This window comes from Drosophila teissieri, chromosome 3L, assembly GCF_016746235.2.
Source record: "Drosophila teissieri strain GT53w chromosome 3L, Prin_Dtei_1.1, whole genome shotgun sequence".
Classification (NCBI taxonomy): Eukaryota; Metazoa; Arthropoda; class Insecta; order Diptera; family Drosophilidae; genus Drosophila; species Drosophila teissieri.
Window position 1 is genome coordinate 11,370,687 of NC_053031.1, and position 18,364 is coordinate 11,389,050.

The window sequence follows — 18,364 nt, forward strand, 5'->3', positions numbered from 1 at the left end:
TTTATAAACACTTTTTATACCACTGTCATTGTGAAATTTATATTAAAATGAACTCAAATTCGAAATTCAAAAGAAAGAAAGAACATTTTTAGAATGTTTAATGAACTTAGCTTAAAAACAGAAATAAAATAAGATTGCGGGAAACTTGACAAAGGTGTTGATACTGATCAAGAATATAGATACTTTCTTGAACTAGTGGCCAAGAATATATTATAATAAGAAACAAATAAATGTTGTATGTATTTCATGAAACTTGGGGAGATTTTTAAAAAAAGTATACGAATTGTTTACATTTTTTGTATACAATTTTAATTTATTCATAAACTCCGATTTGGATGATTTAGGTGTCGTTCGAGGCTTATTTCAAGCTTGAATACAATATATTTAATAAGTTGTGTCATTTTGCTCCACCGGCCTCAACAGCTTTGCTTTTTAAAATGTCAAACCAAATATATGTTTTTTGCAGTAATCCTCTTTGTTGAGTCCTACTGTACAGGTTCCGCTTTCCGCTCCAAAATAAATAAATTTCTTTGATCGGGCTATCGTAGTACATTTTCACTTTATGGGGACACATTGCCTTAGTCATATATGTGGTGTGAACGGAATACTCAAAATGATAACAACACGTCGGATGTCGTTTACTTTTTGCATCGGTGTATACTAAAACATACACACAGATACATTTATTATTGTTTTAAACTGATAATATTGCTGATTATGATAAGCAGTTTGTTTTTTTTTTACCATTTTTTTGTCGAGAACAACAAAGCCGGGGAATTCCCGACATAGTCGTACTTTCTGCGAAAATATCGGCCTCAGTTGATTAGCGAATACCAAAGTGTACGGAACATCCAGAAATGAGCGGAAGAAACGATGAAGCTTCTGTAAATCTTGAAATCTTCAAACTGAACACCTATTGCTGGGAGAGGATACTGTCCTATTTAAGCCTGACTGAACAACTACATCTCGCCGCCTCAAATCGTCAGCTTCAAATGCTTTTCGAAACGCTACAACACAGATATAGGATCATTACAGAAAGCGACACCGCAAATATCGGCGAAACGGAGATCCATCAGCTATTGGACATTGTTAGAGAGCATGTGATCAGCTATGAGACCCCACTGGCTCCCCATTCCGAGCAGGAGCAGCATTTGTGGCTGTTGCGGGACTACTGCACGAGCCTGCGACACCTCAAAATGACTTTTCGACGCCCCAGGTGGCACGATCTGTTGCAATTAAAGAGTCTAACATCGCTACATGTCAGCCTGCACTTTCCGAATCAAGGCATGTATAGGGATTTTGTGTGTAGCCTAAAGGCTCTGCCGCACCTAAAGAAACTCAAATTGGAGGCGACATCTTATACGGGCGACGGACTTCTTGAACTGGAGAATTTGGAGTCCTTGGAGATTGGCAGCCAACGCGGATTTGATGCCAGCATTGTGGCCTCGTGCTGCATGACAATGAAGCAGTTGTGCCACCTTAACATGGGTGAATACACCGTCAACCTTACCGGTGAAGACTTTCGTGTAATTGTGAACAAGGGCCGAAATCTGAAGCGGCTTGCTTTTAGTACAAATCTGCAAGAATATGTGCCATACGACATTGTCTACCAGCTCCCCAAATTGAAACACTTGCAGTTGTGGCATGTGGACTTCCTTAAACTTCGTTTAATCGAGGGACTTATTCGAAAACCGGGCACTCCGTTGGAAAGCCTTATTTTGGTGGGTCATACCCTGGAAATGGCACAAGTGGAGCATATCTGCGAGATTTCTTCACTTCGTGAGCTGTCTGTCTCCTGTAACACAGCTTTCACAGAAAGTCTTCTAAGCCTGAAGAATTTAGAAATTTTGGACGTCAAAATGTCAGATGTTACCAACGATCAGCTTTTAAAGCTTCTGGAAGGATGTCCACTTTTAAAAGTGTTTGCTGTCCGGTCGTGCAGGCTAATCACCTTCGACTTTGTGCGAGAAGCAATAAGGTTGTATAATCGCAGAAAAATTCAAATCTATTTGCATGAGTCCTCTGTTAATTGGAGCACTCTCCCGATACTGAATAACAATACGAACATTCAGTTTATAAAAGGCTATTTAAGGAATCCCATATTGATAAACAAAGATACTTGTAAAATATATTAAAGAGGTGATGTTTACTCAACAACAAAAAGCTTATCAATTATACGGAATCTTTGATATTTGTATGTAAGTTTCTTCGGTAATGTAATTTAATTTATCAACAACATTACCTGTCGTAAGGGCCAAAGAATTTCAAAGCGTTTTTACTTTGTGAATTATGAACATAAAAAATGTTTTAAATGGAAAATGTAACAGGTATGGCTTTTATTTAAAATCCGTCCTAGGTGGACAATAATTACATAAAATTCATTTGGTTTTGCAAGTGACGGTCGCAGTTAAATGATTATAACACGTTTAAAACAAAGTATTTTTGCAATGGATCAGATTAATATTGTAATTCAAGGTATTTATTATGGTTTTTTGCTATTTATGAGTTTCTGGCATGCATCCTATAGTTTACTAAACTATTATAAAATTTGTGTCTGTTTTAGCCATATTTCTTAAGTAAGCTAACTTTTTTTAATTTTAAAATATTAGTCAATGTTTATTATGTGTTAAAAATTTCAGCTGCAGCAGTTTGCAGCTTGATAATGGTTTTTTACACAAAACAATGCCGCCTCGCTGTTTTCGTGTTTGTTTTGTTTTCATTTTCTTGATCTGCTTAACTGTGATTTTGGGTATTGCTTTGTTTTGTGTTCTTATGAGTAAATTATGTTTAGATTTACGGTAAATGCTATTTTTTCTTTTGCCAGGGTTGCCATATGAGTGTATTATCAGTCGAATATTCATATTCCAAATTGGTCTCCCAAGAGTGGTTCAAATGCTGAAAAATTAAAAGCAATTTTAAATGATGTTAAACTGAGAATTGAAGAATCCGGCGCTGCAGCGGTGAGTTCGGGTGGGTGTCTTCTTTGTTCAGCCAGAGCTGAGGTCGAGTGGGTGTGTTCTTCTCAGGCGTCTGACTGTTCTACTGTTGTCCAGTAGGTTTATTGCCAGGTGGTTAGGGGGTTTTCCATACTGCTTGCGTACCTTGCGTTGAGCCTTCTGATCTCGCCTAGTACTGGTGAGATGCCTAGTTCGGTGGGATGCCTAGTTTCGTGGTACGGGTGTACGTCAGAGACAATCCTCAGGCATTTGTTCTGGAACCGCTGTATTCTTAGGCGGTTTGAAAGTCTTGCCGTACCCCTCAGCTGTATCCCGTTGGTCCAGATCGGCTTTGGTATTGTATTGTGTATTGTCTGAAGTTTTGTGTTTTGCTTAAGTTTTGACGTTCTTCCGATTAACCAAAGATTCTGTTTCAGGCCCAAATCAGCCTGGTTGCGCTTATCGATGTGGTGGGGACGAGTGAGCCTGCGATCCAGGGTCAGCCCTATGTACTTGGGTGTGGGTACATTTGGAATGGTGTCTCCGGTTAGAAAGACAGGAGGTTATTCTCCTCTGCGCAGAGCGAAAGTAGATTGGGAGGATTTTTCAGGGTTCACTTCTATGTTCTAGCGTTGCAACCAAGGACCTATTGCATCCAGTTGACTTTGTCTTTTTGGCTTTTTCGGGGACAGAGGTGTCGTCAGCGTATGTGGCAATAGTTAAGTTTCTGGGAAGTTAAGTGGGAAGGTCTGAGGTATAGAGAATGGGTCCAAGGATGTGGTACTCCGGCTCTAATGAGCATTGGCGAGCTTGTTGAGCTTCCACATCTAGCTTGGAATACTCTATTCTCCGTGTAGGATTTAAGACGGTCATAGTGGAACTGGGAAGCCGGGACTTGATTTTGTAATGGAGTCCAGGGTAACACATTTTGTCAAACACGGTTTTACGCCAGGCATTCCGACACGGCAATATTTCTACTTCTCGAATGCTTCCAGTATTCGCTCAACGAGTCGGTGACATTGCTCAGGCGTTCCGTGGAAGAACAAAACTGTCTAATGAGACAGCATTAAGAAAAAAGAATACTTAGGAATGCTACTGTCAAGTCCTTCAGGGATCGTAATCAAAAAGGAGACATTTCTGAAATATATATTTATGTCGGGGCGAAAATAATGTTTATGCGCGTAGTCGCTATTTACTTCTTCTCCATGTTCCTTCTGCTGTTATGCGTGTTCCTATTCATTGTCAATGTGTGAGGATGAGTAGATGAATTATCTATAAACGGGACTCTGCTAGAATAAGAGCGATAAAGCTGTTGCCGACCGTGGCCACTTGCGCTACTTGGATTAGAGTGAGAAAGAGACATAATGAAAAGGTAATGTCAAAAATTGGGAAGACAAAAAGCAGTCTGTACGAAACGACACATTAACCGTTGAGAAGCCAAAGTAGACGCAAGTGGACTCGTTAAACGCGAGGCCCCATCGCCATGGTGATAGTTTGGCTGAAGCTGACCAGCGTAACCTTTATTCTCGGCGTGGAGTGGACGCTGAGTTATGTTGTTCCAACTTTAAATCATTTCGCATCTAATTCAGTCATTTATATTATTGTCTGGATATTCTGCGTGTCTGGTGTGGTGAGCAAATGGAAATTCCTTTACTTGGCGAAGGACTTCTTACACCCACCTCTAACTCGCAGCTTTACAATTTAAACGAAGCTGTTGAATTTTCCGGCGGGAGGTTGGGCATGCGTCCAAAGAGGATGGGGCGGCCACCATTTCAAAGACGCTGTTGGCAAATCGCGGAATCCCAATAAATCTCAAGGTCAAACAATGTCCATGTGTGGCTTAGATTTGGAAAATCCATGTTTTTCTCATGGGCAACTATATGTTGCGTGTTCACGTGTTGGGAAACCATCGAATCTATTTGTTTTAGCTAAAGACAGGTTAACCAAAAACATTGTGCACCGATTGGTGTTAAATTAAATTGAAATTGAAAGTATTTATATTTTAAAAAATAGATATTAATGTTTAAAAGTTTAAGACTGTCTGCCTTGCCTACCTCATTCATGAGTTTGAGCGTCACATATTATTTGCTGTATTATACTGTAATATATACCTATTTGTTATAAAATTAAATGGAAATAATCAATCTGATAAATGTTTATTGTGTATTGATTTCTGCTTAATATCGTGGCAGAGCCTCGACAGAATTCTGCTTGACTTTGGTGTTTGAAAATTTGCTAGAAAAAGCCTGTGAGATTTGTTTTTGTTATTCGAACTCTGGCGAGGAAAAATAAGGGAAAGGAATTTTGGTACTGAAGGGTAGTTTAATAGTTAAATTTTAATGACAATTCTTGATTATTTCTCCTCACTTAAACTCCTCGTGGCTATATCTTCAACTTCAATTTTTCATCTGTTTTTGTTCTATTCTCTCTTTTTTTTTCTAATTCCTATCTGCCACTCGTTCGCTAGTACGAGTTGGCAGCCTAGCGCCTAGCCTTGTCAGTGTTTCATTCCCTGCCTTTCAGTCAGTCAAAAGTCAGTCGTGTAAAAACATCTTCGCAATGCATTTAGTCTTGTATATTATGGTCTGCATATTATGCGTGTGTGGTGTGGTGAGTAAATGGAAATTCCTTTACTTGGCAAAGGACTCACCTCTAACTCGCAGGTTTACAATGTAAACGAAGCTTTCGAATTTTCCAACGGGACGTTGGGCATTCGTCCAAGGAGGTTGGGGCGGACCGCTGCAGAAAGACGGACCATTGAAATCACTGAATCCTATTTATTAATCGTAACGTGGGTACTATTAGTGCACACTTGGGCATCGGTGAGTACTGAGAACCTTAAAATATATGCATATATATTAAAATATGTATATAAGGTAAAATGAAAATAAGTAGGCAGGGCCAAAAATGAAATCAGCAAAAAGGGTTAAAACCAGCGAAATAAGATGGAGTGGGGGAAATTAAGCAGCCCGACTATAGAACAATAAGCGAGTAAAAGGATACAAAGATAACAAAGGATGGGAATAACAATAATGTGGACAAATAAGTGCAAGTGGAACTGCTCAAGAAGTAGAGCTATGTTTAAGGTTAAATTGGGCGATATGTCCCCTTTGAAGTGCCTTAGTCCTTTTGGTGGATGAGTGAAAGAAAAATAGTATACAATTGGTCACTTTACTTATAAAAAGATTCAACAGCGGGAGTAGTTGGCCATGATTTAATGCCCTAATCTTGTCAGTGTTTCATTCCCTGCCTTTCAGTCAGTCAGTCAGTGCCCTTTCGTGTGATCGTAAAACTCCCAACATCTTGTATTAATTTTTTCAATCTCATTGTTCCAGCACTCCGGTGGAGGACTTGGAGAACGCGGAGGAGCTGTCCGCTGCTTTTGCGGACATAAGCATGTTGCGCCCCAGCGGATCCCGCGGATTCCTCCTCCTCTGCGGCATTTTTAGAAATGCAGGAGGCGCTGTTTGGCCAGGTCGAGAGCAGGGAGGAAAGGGAGGAGCTGGAGGCGGGCGTGCTACAATTCGGATTAAACTTCGTAAACCGAAATAAATAAAAAACATTTAAAGTATGAGCGTGGCAGTTTTTTTTTGTGGGCGTGGGAACATGGGTCAGCAAAGCGCTGCGTCTATATCTGTGACACCAGCATGCCATATGTAGATGTATAAATTTGGAAAGGGCATTTTTGGTTTTACGCAATTCTTGTTTTACATTACTGTATTCTAATCACCATCCCAGAGCCAGCATCCCCAGCCTAAAGCCATACTAAATGAGCCCGCACTCGCAGACCAACCATTGCATCATGGAGGCAACATTAATTAGCGCGGTACAGGGCATCCATGCCTGTACGACAAAACGGTAAACGTCCCGCAGCTAAAGGACCGGCGACAAGATCAGATGGAAAAATTATGGACACCAGGATGATTCCTGGGTGCCAAGGAAAAATATGGCGTGCGATGCATTAATCAAGAAGTTCATGCGGGAACAACAAACAAAAAAGAAAGTCGACGCCCCAACCGATCTAGAAAAGCAATGGGAAGTGGTAATTAATAATAAAAATCGTATAATTTTGCAGCCGAATGTTGTAAGAAGAGGTGGTCGCAGCTGCGCCACCATTTCAATAAGGAGGTGGACAACGAGGAATCGAGGTGGCCGTGGAAGGAAAGTCTCCGCTTTTTGGAGGGCTTCGTGCACCAAAGGTAAGTGAATCTTTGTGTTAATTATAATTGTAAAATAATTATTTAATATTTTTGAATTTTCAGGCAACGGGCGAGCACTCCGGTGGAGGACGTGGGGAACGCAGAGGAGCTGTCCGCTGCTTTTGCGGACATTAGCATGCTGCCCCAGCAGCACTCCAGCGGATCCCGCAAATTCCTCCCCCTCTGCGGCATTTTTAGAAATGCTAAAGACGCTCTTTCGCCAGATGCAGAGCGGGGAGGCGCTGGAGGCGGGCATACAACGATTCGGGCTTAACTTTGTTAACCGAAACCAATAAAAAAATTTAAAGTATGAGCGTGGCAGTTTTTTTTGTGGGCGTGGGAACATGGGTCAGCAAAGCGCTGCGTCCATATCTGTGACACCAGCGTTCCTAATTGCATTTCTAGGACAGACGGAACATGGCCAGATCGACTCTATATACTTTATATCGTCGCAATCGATTCTAGTATACCCTTTTACTCTACTAATAACGGGTACAATTATAATAAAAGCGTGTTCAGCAATAATTACTCTGGGCGGCGTGCCCGCTTCCTAAGAAATGGAGGCCACCCTGATTGCTGCCATTTCACACGTCTGTTCCCTTCGAAGCTCAAATGAGTGTGAGCCGAAATGCACGCGGTCTCTCAGCAGTGTGACCGTAGGCATTGACGCTCTTCGTTAAGTATTTTATCAACGCGATTACTGTGAACTGAGATAACTGGTCACGTTTTTCCATGCCCTTATCGGAATATCGATAGATTAATCGAAACAGAGAAATTACTTTTTAAACAAGTTACCAATTTTTCAAACTATTCTAATTAGTGTCATGATGCCATCAAACCAAACAGACAGAAAATAAGGCCCATTTACGGAGAATACAATTTCAAGAGGGGGACTTTAAAGAACACTGGATCATTTTTTTCTAGACATGTTCCTGTTTTAAATGGATAATAAGTGGTTCGGCAACATCCATGTTTAACAACAGAAAGGTTTAGCAATAACGATGTTCGGCAACACCTGTTTTCTCTTTCATGTCATCGATAACAATATAAGCATAAAATGGTTTAAACTTTAGACTAATTAAGGTTTTTATTCGCTTGGCTTTCGATCACATTGACTCTATGCCGAAATCTGGGCGAACTGGGCTTTAGATGAGCTGGTAAGAGGCAACATATAAAAAGGAATATAACAAAACTAAAATGCAATTTCGTCCTATAATGTCCATTATATTAGTAGGCAAAACGGGTGTCCGGGTGGTAGCCAAGCTTGTCCAGCGACGGATTGCAGGCAAAGTTAATCATAGGTGGGGGGCCGCAAAGCAACACAATGGTATCGTCCTTGGCCGGAAGCAGGTGGGCGGCGATCATATCCTCATTGATGAAGCCAACACTGTACTGCCAACCTATTTACGAAATATAAAAGAATATCAATATTAGTGAAGCATTTAAAAGCATACAGGTGTTCTAAGCAAGACCTGGTGCACACAATCAAACCCACTGGCTCAGCACTGTTAAATGAAATCAAAACACAGGAATCGTATCTATGTTCTCAGCTGGATCAACTCCTAATAGCTGAACCTCTGCTCGGCCCGGTGACCGAGCCGTTCCAGGCCCGGAATGCAGGTGTAGTTAACCATGGGCGGAGGACCACACAGTAGGCACAGCGTGTCCTCGTCCGGTGCATATAAATGCTGCTGCATCATGTCATCGTTCACGTGGCCTGTGTTGTAGGACCAGGCTACAAAGCGCGCGTTTCCCGTTCGCGGCATACGTTTAATAGCAGCATGGTTCAAGGGACAGACACAAGATTCTTAACATAATAGATGCTTGGCAAATAGCTAAGTGATTCTCCGGATGGTGATGAAGATGCTGCATGCGACTGTGCCTGATGAGCTGTATGAGCTGTTTAGCTCCTTTATTACTGCAACTCACCTTCGCCGGCCTTGTCAACTGTGTACCAGACCTTGAACTGGTCAGGATGCTTCTCGGCCAGTTCGTCCAACTCCGCACGCAGCAGAATGTCCTTTTCGCTCTTTAATGCAAGGAATGCAACAATATTAATTAACTTGGCTAACTAACGGGCTCGCTAATTACCTGGTTGGCGAAGAGCAACGCCAGTTCAGTCTTATCCTTGTCGCTGCGCTTGAGCACTTCTCTGGCCAATTGGAGCATTGGAGTAATGCCAGTGCCGCCGGCAATCATGTTGACCCGCTTGGCGGTCACGAGCTTGGGCGGATCCTTGCGCAACTTTTTTATGGAGAAGGTGCCATTGCCAAGATATTGTAGCCTACCCGAGGGACCACGGAACGAGATCTTGTCCCCTAACTCGAGCTGCTCCAGGTGTTGCGTCATTTTGCCGCCGGCCGGGAACTTGGGATGCGTGTCCTTGAAGTACACCTTGACGACTAGGTCAACGTAGCCCACATCCTCATCGGACGATATCGGTGTGTATGGCCGAATCACCAGCTCATTGTCGATGGTGGCGATCAGATGAATGTGCTGACCAACAGGCAGGCCAAGGACGTGCTGCTTGGACGGCAATCCAAACCGGAATCTCCTAGTGTCATGGCTCAGATTCTCCTTTTCGATGAGTGGCAGCAGATACTTGTCGTTGGGATCCACAAGCGTGCGCAGCCTGGCGGTGCGATTGGGTTCCCGGCGTGGTTTCGTCGACTTTTTATTCAGCAGATAATGGACGATCAGGGCGCCTGCGAGTACGGCGACCACACCCACCGCTAGTGGCACAAACTGAAAAGGAATAGGATATGTCGATTAACTAGTTCATAACACTTATATGTAACTTCTATTTCATAGTTATAATATTGTTGTCATCAAATCATTATTAATACTTTGAACTAATTTGAATTCTTTAAACTAACCAGTACCTATAGGCAGTTTATTTTAGGCTGATTGCACAGATTGCAATTTGGTAGTAAATATAAAATAATAACAATCTGATCTATATGACTTCGCCCTACCTAATCTTGTATAGTAAACGACGGAATACGTCACGTAATAATAGTAAAAATCGTCAGGAATGGAAATACATATAATATACCAACATACGTATATATAAATATAAAATAACAAAGAAAAATGTTAAAATTCTTAGTAAATATATTTTTATTGCCATACTTAAATTATTGAACCAGATTAAAATAATACACCAGGTTGATGTGGTTATTGGTCCTGATCAGAAATAATCATATCTTTAGGCGAGTTTAATGAAGTTTTCAACCTGTATGCCTATGTACTTACGTAGGCTAAATAGTTCTGTCACCATGAATTGGTATGTACATTGTTTTTTAGTTAAGATAATTTTAAGTCCAGTAGCGGATGAGTTAACACACGGTATTGCGTGTAGTCTTCCAATGGGCTGATTCTCGATTTAATGAAAGGTCACTGCGACTGGTGGAAACTACCGGCACTGATAAGAGTCACAAAAATATAAACACACATCTCGCATAGTGATTATATGTATACGACACTGATATTTGCGATTGCAAAGGCGCCCTTTAAAAAAGCAGCTGCTAATTGGGGTTACTAGCTTTAGACATCCAACTTTGGCCCCATATCAAAAGCGACCTTGAGCTTTGCATTAATATACATGAATGTATTTTACTTTTTTTGCTTTGGCAACAAGTCTGAAACCCATTAGCCATGACGTCACACGCACTGGTGGATAAACAGAGAGCGCGAATTGGAAAAGAGAAATGGATAGAGTGCAGCAAATGGAAATGTAAATGGAAGTAGAAAAAGGTTTGCACTTGAACTTACATCAAATTCCGTCATATTATCACAATACACTTGTTATAAACTGCCTAATTTCCGATTTGAATTGCACACAAAACTCAAAAGTAAGCAAGTCGTGCGACCGCGTGCCGCCGATTCCAATTTCCAATTGAAATGAAGCCAAGTCATCGCGTGAAAAAGCCGCTACAACTACAACTACAACTCTCTCTCTCTTTCGCTCTCTGCGATAAGATGCAGAGTCAGCACAGTGACTGCTAAAAATATGGACTTACTTGCTCAGCAAGAAAAGGGCAGGTAGGAAGTCGCAATTTACAGGGAACTAGTGACAGTCGACAGAAGGTTAAGCTACATACATTTGCAAATATGTATTTCTCAACTTAAAATGAAAGGTATTTCCACTCTTAGTGCATTACTTTTAGCTTTTACTGCTCAGCTGCAGTAGCAATATCATTATAACCTGCATATAAAGACAAAGGCCTCCAGAGTCAAAGCAAGTAAACGGAAATCTAACTAGATGTTTTAGTAAGTACATGTATTTTATTGATTACGAGACTAGGAGTATTTCGGAATGGCAAAGCTCGCTTTTGGAGTGATTAGTAGGTTCGGCCTGTTGCAAAATTATTCATTTTTGGGATAAGATTCAAGACGCGATTAAATCATAGAAAAAATTGACGACAACGCTTTTTCGGTTTCCTTGGCTGCGGCTTGGAGTGCAGCGCCTGCGCTTCAAATACTTTAAAATCGTAATCCCCAACAGAATTTATACGCAGAATTGCCGCTTTGTTGCCGCAGCGATAGCAATAGTTGGGTGCTGACCAGATAGTCACCAGCTTTTGGCCAAAATGCCACCGAAAGCCATCCCTGGCCAACTGGTGAGCCCTGCATATGAGAGAGATACTATTGCTGCGGGTGAACTGCTCCACGACATCGCCACCAAAGAGTTTTCCATGCCCACGTGGCGACGCCGTCCATCCAGGCGCTTCCTGGGGATCGCTCCAGAGGAGATCAGCTATGACTCCACTCTCGGGTATCTCGTGGCAGCGATCCAGTTTACGGAACTCATCCAATCGCTGGATCTCCGGCGACAAGCCGCCATGAACGCAAAATATATTGCCATCAATGATCGCCGCCAGCGGCAAGAGATCGAAGGCACGGCAACACATCCTCCAGACATTCGCAGAGCCGTACTGTGCAAGGCACTCGTCGTAAAATCCATACGATCGAGTGGCACTGCGACACTCATGGTTACCCCGCAACAGGGTAACCTGTGCCGGATGTCGCACTTTGAGAGAAGATAGCAGAAGAAAGGTCTCCAAGCTGTTTTTGCCCCGATCCACCAGGTCACCCAGAAACAAGTAGCGGTGCTGCTGCACCGATCCGCCTAGTTCCAGCAGGTGGAGCAGATCCTCGAACTGCCCGTGTATGTCGCCGCATACGATTTGCGGACTCTGCAGGCTCAGTAGATTCGCCTCGCCGACGAGCAAGTCACTCAACGAGCGGCACAGCTGGCGAACCTCCAACTCCTTGGGCAGACGGACCGGCACATGGCGCAGATTTTCCACTAGACGATCCACATCACTCATTCCTCAGGTCACAAGGCAGGCATCATCTCTATTCTTAAGTCGGCGACGTCACTGGGCAACAGTGATGGGAAAGAAACTATTGATGGTTTTAGTATGGGCCTATAAATGAGTTAAATGATCAGGTGCATATGGTACAAACTATTTGTATAGTGCAAGCATTTCGTTCTCTCAATTATTCGATCTCTTATATTCATAATTTAAAATAATAACATGGATAACAACTGGGTACTAATAGATGTGCCTAGATAGTGGGAAAAAGCGAAACCACCTAGGCATTAGGCATTTGGCCAAAAGAAAAACATGATCATCGCTGACAACTATGAAATGTGAGGGGAATGGAACAAGATGAATGTGGGCGGGGCAGGTGGTGATGCGAGTCGGGAGTTATGTAAACATACCAGCGAATAGAATTGTACTTAATTGCAAGTAACTTACATTGCTCTCAACGATGCGGGCCATGGCCAATGGAAAATCAATGCAGTCCCGGCTCAAATCCCTTATATAATCCGCGATATGCACGGACACCACGTTCTTACTTTATATCAAACAGCCCAATGCCGACTAAACTAATATGCAGACTAATCGGCGAGATGGTGAAAGCAATGTTTTCATTTCCACGCACTCTCAGTTTTGGTTTTGGGAAGAGAGCGCAACTGCTAACTCTTGGAACGAGCCTCTGATATCATCTAAAATAAAATGCCTTTATAGAGTGGTAACTCTCAACAGAATCTTCAGACACTTACCCAGTAGCGTATTAGTTGCATATATATATTACAGAGATCAAGTGCAAATTTAAAAACCAATATTCTCAGCTACAAACAAAGCCGCAGCTCCAGGGCTGCTAAGTTAATGGTGATAAAAACAAGTTGGCAGCTCACAAAGTATCGCCAAATAAATTGATTTTATTATTAGGGAGATTCCAACTACACTTAACTGTGTCATGAAAATGATGGTTCATTTTCTTAAACAAATGATATGCCTCAATATATTAAGATCAAAGGCCGTAAAATAATGCTGTTTCTTCGTTTCTATAATAACATTGGTATACAATTTTAATTTTATCTGAACATTTTAAAATATGACATTAGGAGAAGATATTAAAACACATATGCTAACTTTTGATGCCTAATATTATCCAAATAATTATCACGAGTAGTATATTTTTACTATTTTAGGTGTTTATTTTTTAGCATTTTATAAACATTTGCACAATTTTTAATTAGGCATTAGCCAGCAGTTCCAACAAACCGACTAGTTTCGGAAATAGAACTACGATTGGAATGAATATCGATATATAATCGTACAAGCACCCGTGTCCATGAAACTATCGCTGCAGGTTTGTCAGCTCTAAAAAGCAGTTTCCACTTCCTTTCTAAATCGCACGTTGAAGAGAAAAGATGGCGTAAGTAAAATTAATAATTTTAATATATAAGAAAATAGTAACTTAGCACCGCGGCCATAGATAAATGTTTTAAAACGCCATCCTGTGCTTATTGGCAATCAGAAACCAGCTTTTTAGACCTTTTTCCATGTCCATATCAGTTTGGAAATGATTGCGAAAGAAAAACGTGTTTATGTGCCAAATAAGCAACTAATATGTGGGCTGCCTTTATTTGCGCATTAGTTCGACAGTCAAAATAGCACCGAATGCTTGTAGTGTTCATTTCCCTTCCATTTGGTTGATAATTGGTTGAATCTTGCAGGTCGAAGGTTTCGCGTGATACGCTGTATGAGGGCGTCAATGGACTCCTGGACGCTTCGGCAAAGAAGAAGCGTGGCTTCCTCGAGACGGTGGAACTGCAGATCGGCCTGAAGAACTACGATCCCCAGAAGGACAAGCGTTTCTCCGGCACCGTCAAGTACGTTGGCTAAGTCACCTGCGCACGTGTTTGGAGAGAAGCTCCTCCGGGAGTCGAGTCCATCACGTCATCAGGTAGTCGAGACATGTGGCTGCCACATCTCGACGGACCTGCACTCAGGGTCTTTAAAATTTGAGTAGGTCTCCAGTAATGGACACCGACCCCCCTTTTCTTAATAACTTGAAAACGTGCTCCTCTGAGGGCTTTGTAAGTTTTCCATGTGTCCCTACTTATATCTATATCTTATTTTGTTCCACAAAACCCAGGCTAATTAATGGCTATTTTCTTGCTATCCTGCAGGTTGAAGCACATTCCCCGTCCCAAGATGAAGGTGTGCATTCTTGGCGATCAGCAGCATTGCGATGAAGCCAAGGCCAACAACGTCGACTTCATGGATGCCGAGGCTCTGAAGAAGCTGAACAAGAACAAGAAACTGGTGAAGAAGCTGGCCAAGTCCTATGATGCCTTCCTGGCCTCTGAGTCGCTGATCAAGCAGATTCCTCGTTTGCTTGGACCTGGCTTGAACAAGGCCGGCAAGTTCCCTGCCCTGCTGTCGCATCAGGAGTCTATGATTGGCAAGATCGAGGAGGTTAAGTCGACCATCAAGTTCCAGATGAAGAAGGTGCTCTGCCTGTCCGTCGCCGTCGGTCACGTGGGCATGAAGTCCGACGAGCTGGCCCAAAACGTCAACTTGTCGATCAACTTCTTGGTGTCGCTGTTGAAGAAGAACTGGCAGAATGTGCGCTCCCTGCACGTCAAGTCCTCCATGGGACCGCCCCAGCGTCTTTACTAAATGCGCATACTTCATTTTTCGTACATCTTGAAATAAATAAGAAACCTACATTTTAATAATGTAACTTAATTTGGTTTTATTTTAGTCATTATCTCTAAAACTTATATATGCAAAGTCAGATGCACACCGATTTGTACGCCTCACATTTCAGTAGAGCTTATGGTTCTGGCTAGGAAATCTCGCACTTCTAGCGCCGCGTGAGACTCAGCGTCTTCGCCGACTGAATCAGGCAGCGGCTCTGCCCGGAACTTGGACACGTCCACTGAGTTGCCCCACTCGAGCATGTGCGGCTCGCTTAGTTCTTCCAGTAGATTGTGCAGCACTGCGGCTGCTGTGATAATGCAAGACGCCGTGTGGAAGCTAATGTCCAGGGGTTGGCTAAGGAAGCTCCAGCGGGACATGAGACGATGCAATGCGCAGTCACTCAACTCTTGCAGATGCTCGGCAACCTCGTTGAAGTCGTGTTCGTGCGGGGCTAACGGATCAGTATAGCGCTGCAAAAGCCAAGGACGCAGTGGATAGTTCTGGTACACCGGAGCCAAGACAAAGGCTGGAACTGGGCGGGAATTAATGCGGAATTTAGGGATCGCGGTGAGAGTATTGGGTGCGTGTGAAAACATAGGTCCCAGGGTGGCACGCAAGCCACATCCCAATTGCAGCTCCCGAAAGAGCATACGATCATCCAGGAGATACTCCATGCGCAGTATCGAGTTCTTGGCGTCGCCGTTGGCCCGGATTGGAATAGAGCAGACGCCAAGAACTCCGACGATTGCGGCGGGCATGTTGCTTTCGCGCTGGAACCCTTCGGCTACACTATTGCAGTCCACTGGATGCTGTGGCAATTGGCGAAGCGCCCGGCCCAAAGTGGACATCACGGCGTTGCAGAAGACCTTTAGACACTTGATAGTCCTTGGACGGGGCAGGGAAAATCTCTCGGCAATCAAAGAGAGCCGTTCGCCGCTGGCCAGGAAGTACAGGGCCAGAGCCACGCACTTTTCGGTAGAAATTGCTGGCGCTCTTTGAGTAAGTTCATCCGAAGTCCGCAGAGTGGGAGACAATTGCTTGCACAAGGTCTCAAAGGTTCCCCGGGTCACATGGAGTGTGTTGAGAAACTCCTCCTCGCTCAGATCAGGAATCACATGCTCAAAGAAATGGGAATCAAAGCAGGGAAAAGTTCCTTGCATGCCCATCTCCACCTGCGGTTCTCCATCGACATCGCTGGTTTCCGAGTCCGATTCCATGACTTGGGAATGCTTCAGGCGCAGCATGGCGTACATGTGCAGGTAGTTCGAGTGCATTTCCATCATCTGGCGCATAAATAACGTGCGTAGCATCCTAAATCTCCGCCTGGTCCTCTGCTGCGTCCTCCTCCTGAGTGTGACCACCGTAGTTTGCACGTGCTGCAAGTGGAGTCGTATCAGCCGAGCCATCTTTAGCTTGCGATCCTGCAAGTCATTGTGTTTGCTGTTCTTCAACTTGGCCAGAACATCGCTTAAATTGCGGCTGATTAATTCTAATTCCTCATCCATTTGAGATTTTTCTACTACACTCGTATAAGGGCAAAACATTTATAATCGATAGTTTCCTATCGATTTCAGGCAATCGCTGTTTTGTGCTTAAAACAACAATGAATTAAAAACAGACAGAAAACAACTTTCAAGAAAATGGCATTTTTTATCTCAGCAAAACATATAAATTTATTTATTTTTATAGGAATGGTTAGGAATTTCTAAATTCATTTATTTTTAGGCGATCAACGTCCAACAGCTTTGACTGTAAAATAGTCCTCTTTTCCTCCAAAGTTATATAAATTAATTAAATTAATTTATTTATGAACTGCTGGCGGCCGACATTTGTTTTTTTGATATTTGAGCTGCGATGAGCGAAGATTTTTTTAGGTAATAAAGGATCATATGCGACCTGCACTTAAATATAAAAAACTAAATAAATAAAGAGCCAATAATATGTAACAATTTTATATATTCTTTATTAACGATGTTTCTCCTTCAACTTCTCGATCCAAAGTCCTTTCTTCTTGCTCCTCGATCACTTATCTACATTCGATATATCGATGATACTATCGTTCATTCTTAAATCTATTCAATTAATTCTATCGATATTTAGTTATTTAGTATTTACAATTATATACAGTTTACATTCGGCCTACCTGACTTATGATCGACCTCGATCTACAATAGTAATGCTATAGTATGGTTTACAACGGTTTTCCAATGTTTCAATCTCGCTGGTTCTAATATACTCTTAAATGGTAATTGGGTTAATTGACAATCATCTACATCAACAATTTCATAACGGTCATTTTCAAATACTCTATTTACTTTATAAGGGCCGCGATACTTGGGTGCGAATTTCTTATTAACTCCAGGTGTTGTATCAATATTTCGTATAGCTACAAAATCTCCGACTTTATATTCCAGAGGGGCTTTATGTTTCTTTGCATAATATTGCTCATTCTTATATTGTGAGTGCTGTATATTGCTATTAGCCTTTAAACGGATACTATCTAAGTCTTTTTGCTCTAAATTAAACTTGTCCTCAATGTATTCTGATAATTCATCAACTATAGGGCCTTTTTGACTAACACCAAATAATAGAATACTAGGTGATTCTTGAGTACTACTATGAATGGAATTATTAATGGCAAACTCAACTTTATTTAATAACTTATACCAATCCGCCTGCTCTATTGGCTCTGATAATTTACCTAACATAGGTGTTAAGATTCTGTTCACTCTCTCTACTTGCCCATTGGCTTGAGGTGCGCCTGTAGCCACCTTGATATGCTCTATTTCACGTTCTTGAAGAAAGGTCGAAAACTCTAGGGAGGTAAAACAAGATCCCCTGTCAGAAATAATTCGTTTTGGACGGCTATAGAAGTCAAAATACCTACTAAGTGAATCTTTTGCTTCACGAGTACTAGTGCTATTTACTGGAAATAGCTTAACAAATTTCGTAAATGAATCTATGACAACAAGGAGGTGTTTTCTTTTTGAATGTATGCTTGGTAACGGTCCTAAATGATCTATGTGAATAGTATGGAAAGGTATACACGGCTTTGGAATGCTATGGAGTGTACGATTATGAATGGTTTTCGGTACTGAATGCAATATACACGGTAAACAATTTCTTATAAAATTTCCTACTTTACTACTCATAGCTGGGAACCAATAGTTTCTCTTTAAATCCTTTACACATTTTTCAGCAGCTAGGTGGCCTAATTTTT

The 18,364-nt window shown here is 42.1% G+C and overlaps 5 protein-coding genes and 1 long non-coding RNA gene across 10 annotated transcripts; 3 read left to right on the top strand and 3 right to left on the bottom strand.

Annotated features, from left to right (window-relative positions):
- Positions 1-387: 387 nt before the first annotated feature.
- Positions 388-2,135, top strand: LOC122616602. Its single transcript, XM_043792124.1, has one exon. It carries the CDS (start codon positions 858-860, stop codon positions 2,133-2,135), a length of 1,278 nt encoding a protein of 425 aa, XP_043648059.1. The 5' UTR covers positions 388-857.
- Positions 2,136-2,691: 556 nt separating this feature from the next.
- On the top strand, positions 2,692-6,510 carry LOC122616154. Its single transcript, XR_006325896.1, has 2 exons — positions 2,692-4,566; positions 4,629-6,510. It is a non-coding gene; the product is annotated as an uncharacterized LOC122616154 (long non-coding RNA).
- A 1,686-nt stretch (positions 6,511-8,196) lies between these two features.
- On the bottom strand, positions 8,197-13,040 carry LOC122615660 (NADH-cytochrome b5 reductase 3). Of its 3 annotated transcripts, none has more exons than XM_043790701.1 (4): positions 12,904-13,040; positions 9,227-9,880; positions 9,065-9,164; positions 8,197-8,535 (listed from the first exon to the last, which is right to left on the bottom strand). In XM_043790701.1, exons 1-4 carry the CDS (start codon positions 12,925-12,927, stop codon positions 8,363-8,365), a joined length of 951 nt encoding a protein of 316 aa, XP_043646636.1. In that variant the 5' UTR covers positions 12,928-13,040; the 3' UTR covers positions 8,197-8,362. The 3 variants fall into 3 exon arrangements, with proteins under 3 accessions (XP_043646636.1, XP_043646637.1, XP_043646638.1); XM_043790702.1 differs by lacking the exon at positions 12,904-13,040 and adding an exon at positions 10,910-11,044; XM_043790703.1 differs by lacking the exon at positions 8,197-8,535 and adding an exon at positions 8,683-8,913 and having other exon boundaries at positions 9,066-9,164.
- Positions 11,362-13,044, bottom strand: LOC122615661 (serine/threonine-protein phosphatase 4 catalytic subunit). Of its 2 annotated transcripts, none has more exons than XM_043790705.1 (2): positions 12,904-13,044; positions 11,362-12,544 (listed from the first exon to the last, which is right to left on the bottom strand). In XM_043790705.1, exon 2 carries the CDS (start codon positions 12,466-12,468, stop codon positions 11,542-11,544), a length of 927 nt encoding a protein of 308 aa, XP_043646640.1. In that variant the 5' UTR covers positions 12,469-12,544; positions 12,904-13,044; the 3' UTR covers positions 11,362-11,541. The 2 variants fall into 2 exon arrangements, with proteins under 2 accessions (XP_043646640.1, XP_043646639.1); XM_043790704.1 differs by having other exon boundaries at positions 11,362-12,567; positions 12,904-13,039.
- A 693-nt stretch (positions 13,045-13,737) lies between these two features.
- On the top strand, positions 13,738-15,184 carry LOC122615662 (60S ribosomal protein L10a-2). Of its 2 annotated transcripts, XM_043790706.1 has the most exons (3): positions 13,738-13,870; positions 14,172-14,327; positions 14,628-15,184. In XM_043790706.1, the coding sequence occupies exons 1-3, from the start codon at positions 13,866-13,868 to the stop codon at positions 15,118-15,120; spliced, it is 654 nt and encodes a 217-aa protein (XP_043646641.1). In that variant the 5' UTR covers positions 13,738-13,865; the 3' UTR covers positions 15,121-15,184. The 2 variants fall into 2 exon arrangements, with proteins under 2 accessions (XP_043646641.1, XP_043646642.1); XM_043790707.1 differs by lacking the exons at positions 13,738-13,870; positions 14,172-14,327 and adding an exon at positions 14,404-14,534.
- On the bottom strand, positions 15,171-16,689 carry LOC122615659. Its single transcript, XM_043790700.1, has one exon. It carries the CDS (start codon positions 16,686-16,688, stop codon positions 15,261-15,263), a length of 1,428 nt encoding a protein of 475 aa, XP_043646635.1. The 5' UTR covers position 16,689; the 3' UTR covers positions 15,171-15,260.
- Between the last annotated feature and the right edge of the window lie 1,675 nt (positions 16,690-18,364).